A 9219-nucleotide genomic window follows, 5' to 3' on the forward strand; every position below is an offset into this window, starting at 1 on the left:
GACAGTGGATATGGGTCTTTTGACATGCCTTGTTCAGGTCGGTGTAGTCGACGCACATCCTCCACTTGCCGTTCTGTTTCTTGACTAGCACCACGTTTGTCAGCCAAGCCAGATATTTGACCTTTCTGATGAAGCCAGCTTCTAGGAGGGCTTGTATTTGCTCTTCAACCACTTGAGCCCGTTGAGGTTCGAGCTTTCGTCTTCTCTGCTGAACAGGTCGTGATTCGAGGTATACTGATAGTTTGTGCTCCATGAGCTCGGGATCTATCACGGGCATGTCAGAATCTTTCTAGGCAAAGAGATCAGAATTCTTTGCTAGGAGCCTTATCAGCTTCTGCTTCAAGTCTTCTTCCAAGTTGGCTCCTATGTCGATATTTTTTTCATCCTCCTGCCGATCTGCACTTCTTCAGTCTTCCCTCCGGGTTGTGGCTGCAACTCTTCTTTAGCTCGAATTCCTCCAAGTTCAATGGTATTGATGTCTTTGCCTTTACCTCTCAGGTTTAGGCTTTCATTGTAGCACTTTCTCGCCAGCTTCTGATCTCCCCTGATGGTTGCAATTTCCTCTGGTGTTGGGAATTTCATGCAAAGGTGGGCGGTGGATACCACTGCTCCAAGCCGATTTAGGGTTGTTCTACCTATTAAGGCATTATAGGCTAAACCCACATCAACAACTATGAAGTCGATGCTTAGAGTTTTGGATTTTATCCCCTTTCCAAAAGTTGTATGTAAGGGTATGAATCCTAGTGGTTTTGTTGGTGCATCTCCCAACCCGTATAGGGTATCAGGGTATGCTCTTAGATCCTTTTCATCCAATCCCAACTTGTCAAATGCTGGTTTGAACAGGATATCAGCTGAGCTCCCCTGATCCACCAAGGTCCTGTATAGATCGACATTGGCGAGGATCATGGTAATCACCACTGGGTCATCATGTCCGGTAACAATGCCCTGCCTATCTTCTTTAGTAAAAGAGAAGGTTGGGAGGTCGAACAATTCGCCTCTAACCTGGTAGACTTCCTTCAGGTGCCTCTTGCGAGATGACTTTGTGAGATCCCCTTCAGCAAGCTCCCTCCCCTCCGAGATCATGTGTATATGTCTTTCTGGGATCTGTGGTGGTGAATCTCTTCGATCCTCTTCATCTTGCTTCCTCTTGCCATGATGATCCGACCTTTCCATGAGATATCTGTCAAGCCGACCTTCCCTGACCAACTTTTTTATCACATTTTTCAGGTCGTAACAATCATTGGTTGAGTGCCCATATAGCTTATGGTACTCACAGTATTCGCTACGACTTCCTCCCTTCTTGTTCTTGATGGGCCTAGGGGGAGGTAGCCTTTCCATGTGACAAATTTCCCTGTAGACGTCGACTAGGAAAACTCGTAGAGGAGTATAAGAGTGATATCTCCTGGGTCTTTCAGGTCTGACTTCTTCTTTCTTCTTGGGCTCCCTCTCCTTCTCCTTTGATGAGTGAGAGTGCCCAGGTCACCAGCTTGACTCTCGTAGCCTGGCGTTTTCTTTCATGTTGATGTACTTTTCACCTCTTTCTTGTACATCACTCAGAGAAGTCGGATGCCTTTTGGAGATGGACTAGGAGAAAGGGCTTTCTCGAAGTCCATTTACTAGGCCCATAATCACTGCCTTTGTAGGCAGGTCTTGAATTTCTAGGCACGCCTTGTTGAACATTTCCATGTAGTCTCTCAGAGTTTTCCCGACCTCTTGCTTTACCCCCAAGAGGCTAGGCGCGTGCTTGACTTTATCATTTTGAATTGAAAATCGCATGCGAAACTTATGCGAGAAGTCGTCGAAACTGGTAACCGCCCTAAGGGGGAGGCTATCGAACCACTTCATCGCTGCCTTTGTCAAAGTCGTTGGAAAGGCCTTGCAGCGAGTAGCATCAGAAGCGTCTGCTAGGTACATCCGACTTTTAAAATTGCTCAAGTGATGCTTTGGGTCGGTAGTCCCGTCGTATAGGTCTATATCAGGGCTTTTGAAGTTTCTTGGAACTTTTGCCCTCATTATGTCCTCACTGAACGGGTCTTCTCTCCCCAAGAGAGAGTCTTCTCGGTCACTATGAGAGTTTCGACCTCGGTTGGGTGTTAAGGCCAACCTTTGAATTAGGTCTTTTTGTCTTACTTGGGTCTGGGCCATTATATTGGGTCAGGGCATGAACAAACATACTAAAGTAGTTTTAGTGAAGTAGTTTGATAACGTAGTATTTAGTGACACAGGTCACATCATGATTTCATTACGTTATTAATGGTTTATGTCATCAAGTTATATCAGTCATCTTTTAAAGAAAAACATGTCAAAGACTAACGTAGGTCAAATTGGCCGTTTTTAAAGACATTTTGGTATAATTCGAATCTCAAAAACAATTTTAATATATAACCTCCATCTCAAAAACTACTTTAGGACTTTAGTTGTCTATACCTTCAGCGTGACCAATTTAACAATGCAACAACATAATATGGTCTAGTTTGCACGTCTAACCCATGAGACTTAAACTAGTCGAGATAGCATATTTAACCACAAGCTTAAACCCAGTCAAGTTGAGTCGTCAGATAGACATATATATGGTATAATGAAAATTCACCAACACTTTTTGGTTAACCCACTCAACCAATATCGAAGGTTTTAGAATCCCTATTACCTACTCCCAGAAGATGGTAAGCGTGCAATTCTGATATATAAATAGAAGCCCTCAAAGCAGATTCTGAAGGGATTATACTACAGCTTGGACTGCCTGATGATCAAAGAAGACGTTATTTATGGAACTTATGCTAAAGTTACCAAAGAGTAGACTGAATAAAGAGCAACATATCCCGAAAAAAAAAATAAAAAAAAGGAAGAGAGGGAGAAAGAAAGAATAAAGAGGAAAGTAACAGTTCAGTTGTTTGTGTGATATTCGCCACATTGCTATATAACGTAACGTTCATGACGGAGGTGTGACAGATTAGAAATATAATTCCTTTTGCAAGTTCAATAACAAATATCTTAATATGTGGTAGGCAATAATATTGAAAAAAGAGGGGACGCGTCTCAAATCTGGTGGCTCAAAATCATTGATTGGAAACAAGAGACAATAGTTGACTGGGTGAGAAATGTGAAGACTGGTGTACAAGGCAAAAATTATGGAGCTCAAGTTTTTCATGTGATCCACTTCTTTTTTTTCAATCATAATGCCTTCATATCCATACACACATTATTTGTGACCCTAAGTCACAGGACTTTACAATCATGAATTTACCAGCTACTACTACTGGTGGTAGAGAGTTCGAGCTAAAAGGCTTTTATTCACAAGGAACTCTCAATTCTGTCCATCGTTATCATATCAAATCTGGTAGGCTAAAATTTGTAAAATTATGTTCAGTACAACCTGCCTCACCTCCAAAAGCTGAAACTCTATAGTTAGTCTAAATTACAGCCAACATTCCTTAATTGATTTGTTATGCGTAGGGTGGTTAATGTCACGTTTATAGAAGGTGTCTATCATATTTTACAAAATTCAAGAGTTAAGTATCATATAATATAACTTTCAAAAGGAATTAGTGTATATTCATACAAATAGAAATAGGTTTAACATGCAATAACCACCTAGTTTCAAATAATTTGGTGGAATTTAACCAAAGCTAAAAGCATGCTGTACCAGCGACAAACTTGAGATAGTGTTCAAGATCAAGGTTGACCAAAAAAATTGCAGAAATTCATGGATGATTATTATTATTATTATTTGAATTTATGGCTCTCAGCCTGGGTTTACAGTTACACGCAATTTGTGTGAGAAGCAAAATAACTCAACATGATAAGATTTACACTAAAGATATACTCGGAAAGGTCCTACAATATGCTCTTTTACAAGGTTGTGAGAGAAGCAGAGAACATGGACACCAAGGATGAGAAAATTATTTGAGCTGAAAATTGTCTTACACGGCAACTGGTGTGGCTTCATCGAGGGCAAGGACACCAGGAAGCTCTTTTCCTTCCAGCAACTCCAAACTGGCACCACCACCTGTGGATATGTGGCTCATGACATTTGCAACTCCCACTTTCTCCACGGCCGCAACGGAATCTCCTCCTCCAATAATTGTGGTCACACCCTTTCCGCTGAGATCAGCCAGCTTCTTTGCAATAGCCTGAAAGAAGGGCAGGAAACTTAGAATAAAATTAAATAAAAAATACATATAATAGTGTACTTGGCTGAGAATATGCTGTGGCAGCTTCAATTAATTATTTAATATGGTATAAAATAAAATGGACAACTAGGTAGGTTACACATCAACTGTGTCCATCACATTTTTCACTCCAATTTTACCCCGAACTAAAAATACAAGAAATTTCATACCAGCTGTAAACATTATTAAACATATAATATGAACCATTTCCAATATGCTGGTATTCTTGCATACCTCTGTCCCAACAGCAAATTTGTCAAACTCAAAGACTCCCATTGGCCCATTCCATATAATGGTTTTGGTAGTTTCCAATGCTTCGTTGAATGTTTTAATAGACTCTGGACCAATATCCAGGCCCATCCAACCGTCAGGGATCGCAGACGCTGGCACAACCTGAAAACGGTTTAATGTAAAAATAAATTCTTGCTCCAAAAGTTTCATAACAAAAGAACAGAACATTTTTAAGGATCAAATGATTCTGTGCAGCATCATTAAGTGGTTAAGGTTCAACTAACCAGGTCTTCCAGGAAATAAGATATCTAAAAGAAGCTTAGAAAACAAACCTTGCTATTTGCATCGGGAGCGAATTTGTCTGCAATCACCACGTCAGATGGTAACAAGAGAGACACGCCCTTTGCCTTGGCTTTTGCAAGGAGAGATGTAGCAAGATCTAACTTATCTTCCTCTACAAGGGAAGAACCAACTGAGAGACCTTGTGCCTTGTAAAATGTGAAGATCATACCTCCTCCAAGTAGAAGGATGTCACATTTTTCGAGAAGGGATTCAATCACTCCAATTTTGGATGAGACCTTGGAACCACCCACAATGGCAGCAAATGGCCTCTTTGGGTTTGATACAGCCCCAACAAGGTAGTCAAGTTCCTAAACATGGAAAGATCAAGTGAAAGTTAATTATTAAAGAATTCACAATACATATATATACATATACATATAAAGTTTAAAAAAAAAAAAAAACTGAGTTAACTTCTTTCCCCTGAAGCCTTTTTCAGGGAGATGTGAGGTTTCATTTCTCAACAATAGATCAAATTTATAATACAAAAATTGTAATAAAAGTTATACTCTTGAAGTTCACAAGCTTTGTTTGGATAGTCTTCAAAAATGTTCGGCTCAACTGTACATGATAATGAAGTAATAGCGAAGAGAGAGCTAAACACACCTTTTGCAAAAGAAAACCAGCAACGGATGGCTTGAGGAATTTAGTGACTCCCTCTGTTGATGCGTGTGCCCTGTGAGCAGTACCAAATGCATCATTAACATATAGATCTGCAAGAGCAGCAAGCTTCTTCGCATGCTCGGGGTCATTCTTTTCTTCCTCCTTGTAAAACCTCACGTTTTCCAGAAGAAGAACACCTCCATCAGGAAGTGAAGCCACCAACTTCTCTACTTCGGGACCAATACTGTCATCAGCCTTGACAACCTACGAAGCACCAAGATTCAAACAGATAAAGACAAGAATATTGCATAACTATCCACCAAAAATCTCATCATCAGGAATTTTTTCCCCTTCTCTGTTCTCCAACTTACTCAAGATATAAACATACCTGTATACCAATGAGTTCAGAAAGACGGGGTACAAGAGGTGCCAAGCTGAACTTGGGAGTGACACCCTTCGGTCGTCCCTGGAAATTTCACAACAAATCACAATGACTCAGCTTACAACTTCAACCAATGCTTATATAGATCTACTCATCTCTCTTGCAACAAAAAATAAAATTAAAAAAATAAAAATTAGATTTATGTCATGGAAGCCAGCACCGATAACAATTTTATAAGCTTATAACAGAAGTGGAAAGCCACATAAAGTATAGAGTAGATGATGGATTCGAATGATCCAAGCACTCCTTTTGAATATGAAGATCACACAAAAATGAGAACTCGGAATGTTTTTCCACATATAGCAGCACCTTTGCTTCTGCTTGATTATCATGGACTAGCTAAAATCCACTTTCATAGCCACCAAATACATTAGAACTATTACTGAGAAATATCGAAAACTATACATAGACTGATGAACTAACCATTACTCTACATGACTACATGCATTGCAAGTAAAATTCAACATAGAGAATCCAGATTAACACGTTTAAAAACCAAAGACCCCAAACAGATCAATTTACAATTATGAAACACTGAAACCAGAATCTGTCATCTACCATCAATGTAACACACCAAGTGGCTGAAAAAGACTAGCATTAGAAGTCCAGCACCCTTATATTCACAAACTACATGTCTGATTCACTTTTTTGTCATTAAAATTAACAATTAGGTATCCGAAGTTGCAAAATGTTGATCCAATCAGTAACTTGAACCAAATTTGCAACTTTAGAAACTAAATTACTAAATTAATTTTACAGAATACTGAAGCAAGTATACATTTTATTTTCTGTAGTCCCGTATCTGTCTCCCTATCTCTCTATTTCTGTTTCGAACACAAAATCTAAAGGCTGCCTTCACGAACAAAATGACATTCACCATTCAGAAAACCGAACTGAACACCCCAAAAAAGAAAAAATTTACAGCAACAAGAAGTCAAATCCAGCATAAAAACGATGAATCTAGCATACAAACTTAGGTCCAACTAACATTTTAACAGAAAAAAACAAATAGCCATATTCAATGTAACAAAAAGAGCAGCTGAATCTTGAGGACATTATTACCAAATGACTGGAGAGAATGACTTTGGCACCATTCTGGATGAGGTGCTTGATGGTGGGAATGGCAGCACGGATCCTAGTGTCGTCGGTGATGTTCTGGTTATCATCAAGTGGCACGTTAAGGTCAGCCCTAACGAATACTCTCTTTCCTTTCAAGTCAGCAGCAGTCAAGTCCCCAACGCTCTTCTTCGCCATGGAAACAACTCCCCTCACTCCCTTCCCGGACGACGCCGAGCTGATCCTTGATGCCACGTGGAGGGCCAGGAGCGGGTCCGCCGCGGCGAAGCCTAGGCGGCGGAGACCGGCTGAGCGGAGGCGGAGGCCGCCGGATGTGGTGGTGGGAGAGAGGTGGAGGAGGGAGGAGCGAGTGGAGGATGAGGAAGTGGAGGAGTTGGTGGTTGAAGAGAGGAGAGAGAAAGTCGTTGGGGATGCTGAGGTGGCCATTGTTGAGAGAGAAAGTTATTAGTGTGAGAGAGAGTGTTGTTGTGGTGTTAGTGGGAGTTAACGAGAGCAAGAAGAAGGTGAGGGGTTTTGTGAGGGTGTACAAGTGTGGAAAAAGATCCTCTCCAGTTTTTTTAACAATTGATAGAATCCAGTGTGATCTATCACCTTTAATTTTATGAGTGGAACCAAAAATAAATAAGAGAGAGAGTACAATGAATGGTTAGATTGAACACTGAATACCATCCAATTTTTTTCTCACTGGAGAGGATCCACTCCCGTACAAGTGTGGTAGCTTTTATGTGGATGTGAGATGCGAGGGCGTTTGTTTGTGGACGTGAAGAGCAAAGGCTGGAAATGATTGGGTATGGTGAGGGGATTTTGGATTTCTTCTTATCGTTGAGGAGAGGTTCATGTCACTCCTTGCTTTTCACTCATATTCTCAATCACACCTATATATCTCTTTTTTTTTTCTTGATTATTTTATGTTCGTATAGTTTTTTTTTTTCCCTTTTATCGGGTGCACATGTTTTTTTAGTTTTATGATCAAATATATGAATTTGATTCTTAGAATCTTCTTGCTCCATTTGAAAAAAAAAGTTGTTTAAAAAAATATTACGTGAACATAAAGAATATTACTAATTAATTATTACATATTTTTATATAAATAATATTATTCAATGTAAATTCATTTATAATTAATTAAAATAAATAAATTATATTACAAAATAATCAATTATTTTAATATTATTGATTTGGAATATAGTATAAATGATTTAATTGATATATAAAGAATGCAAAAAAATTTACACTTAATAATGATAGAGTAAAAAAATTTCATGCATATTATGTTAATTTTTTTATTTTTAATCTGTTTTATATTAGATAATATTATTTTTTTTAAGTGAAAAGTCTCATATATATCTTATTAATTTTTTTATTTTTAATTTGTATTATATTAAATAATATTATTTTTTATTAATTATTAAATTGGCATATAGCATTAAAAATGTAGTAAGATAAGAACCTTTGTTGATTGGTTTTTTATAATCTCATAATCCAATATTGTTACAACTTTCATGATTACTTTTTTTCTTTCTTCTTATACTTCTTGGGATATGTAATATTATTTTTTATATATATTTTTTATTTTTTAAACTATTTTATTTTATTAAAATTTCTAATTTATTTTATTTATTCTTTTACATTGCGAATTTTAGAATTTAAAAATCTCAGATTTAAATAATTCCAATAATATGATAAAAAATAGTTTAAGAGAATAGATTTAAATTTGAATATATAATTTATTGAGTATAACTGAAATAAACATATTAAAAGGTAGTAAACAAAATCATTAATTTAACAGTATTTATTAATAAATAACTATTAAAAGAAAAAATATTGTATAAATAATAAAAATGAGTTAATAATATAAACACTAATTTAGACAACTGAAAAAATATATAATTCCATCTTTTGTTCTGTGATAAAAAAAAAATAATATATAATACAGTAAACTGTAATATTTTCATACAAAAGAACATAAAACTTAATATTAACTTATTTTGGAATCCGTCTGTTTCTTTTCAGATTTTTATGTTTATTTTTGTGTGTTATTTTAGTTTTATTAAAAAAAATATCATTTAATTTTAACTTTTAATTTTTATGATAAATAAAAAGATGTGAACTTTTATGTATTAGTTAATTAAAAATTAATATTCTAAAAAAATAATAGTAATTAACTTTAATTTTAATTTTTGGGATAAATAAAAAAATATGACTTTTTATATATTAGATAACTTAAAAAAATTTATTAAGAGAAAGTTAAAAAATATTTAGATTTAAAAAATTATTTAGTAACAAAACAAAGAGAGAGAAATCTTTTAAAAAAATCATTTGTGTTGTAAGAAGCAAACTTGAATAGTGAATCCAACA

The 9219-nt window shown here is 36.5% G+C and overlaps 3 protein-coding genes across 3 annotated transcripts; all 3 read right to left on the minus strand.

Moving 5' to 3' along the window:
- Nucleotides 1-363: 363 nt before the first annotated feature.
- Nucleotides 364-1338, minus strand: LOC130966731 (uncharacterized). The gene has a single exon (XM_057891558.1). It carries the CDS (start codon nucleotides 1336-1338, stop codon nucleotides 364-366), a length of 975 nt encoding a protein of 324 aa, XP_057747541.1.
- A 246-nt stretch (nucleotides 1339-1584) lies between these two features.
- On the minus strand, nucleotides 1585-1914 carry LOC130966732 (uncharacterized). Its single transcript, XM_057891559.1, has one exon. It carries the CDS (start codon nucleotides 1912-1914, stop codon nucleotides 1585-1587), a length of 330 nt encoding a protein of 109 aa, XP_057747542.1.
- Nucleotides 1915-3691: 1777 nt separating this feature from the next.
- LOC130968200 (phosphoglycerate kinase, chloroplastic) lies at nucleotides 3692-7358 on the minus strand. Its single transcript, XM_057893361.1, has 6 exons — nucleotides 6847-7358; nucleotides 5731-5808; nucleotides 5346-5606; nucleotides 4733-5050; nucleotides 4404-4562; nucleotides 3692-4130 (listed from the first exon to the last, which is right to left on the minus strand). The coding sequence occupies exons 1-6, from the start codon at nucleotides 7285-7287 to the stop codon at nucleotides 3921-3923; spliced, it is 1467 nt and encodes a 488-aa protein (XP_057749344.1). The 5' UTR covers nucleotides 7288-7358; the 3' UTR covers nucleotides 3692-3920.
- Between the last annotated feature and the right edge of the window lie 1861 nt (nucleotides 7359-9219).

The sequence above is a fragment of the Arachis stenosperma genome, chromosome 3 (genome assembly GCF_014773155.1).
Source record: "Arachis stenosperma cultivar V10309 chromosome 3, arast.V10309.gnm1.PFL2, whole genome shotgun sequence".
Classification (NCBI taxonomy): Eukaryota; Viridiplantae; Streptophyta; class Magnoliopsida; order Fabales; family Fabaceae; genus Arachis; species Arachis stenosperma.

Bases quoted from the DNA above. Each gene is read 5' to 3' on its own strand.
- LOC130966732 (XM_057891559.1), bottom strand. From the start codon at position 1,914: ATGTACCTAGCAGACGCTTCTGATGCTACTCGCTGCAAGGCCTTTCCA.
- LOC130966731 (XM_057891558.1), bottom strand. From the start codon at position 1,338: ATGGAAAGGCTACCTCCCCCTAGGCCCATCAAGAACAAGAAGGGAGGA.
- LOC130968200 (XM_057893361.1), bottom strand. From the start codon at position 7,287: ATGGCCACCTCAGCATCCCCAACGACTTTCTCTCTCCTCTCTTCAACC. The intron at 5,809-6,846 runs GTAATAATGTCC...TGAAATTTCCAG, and splicing joins TCATTCTCTCCAGTCATTTG to GGACGACCGAAGGGTGTCAC. The intron at 5,051-5,345 runs GTGTGTTTAGCT...TTCCATGTTTAG, and splicing joins CTGGTTTTCTTTTGCAAAAG to GAACTTGACTACCTTGTTGG.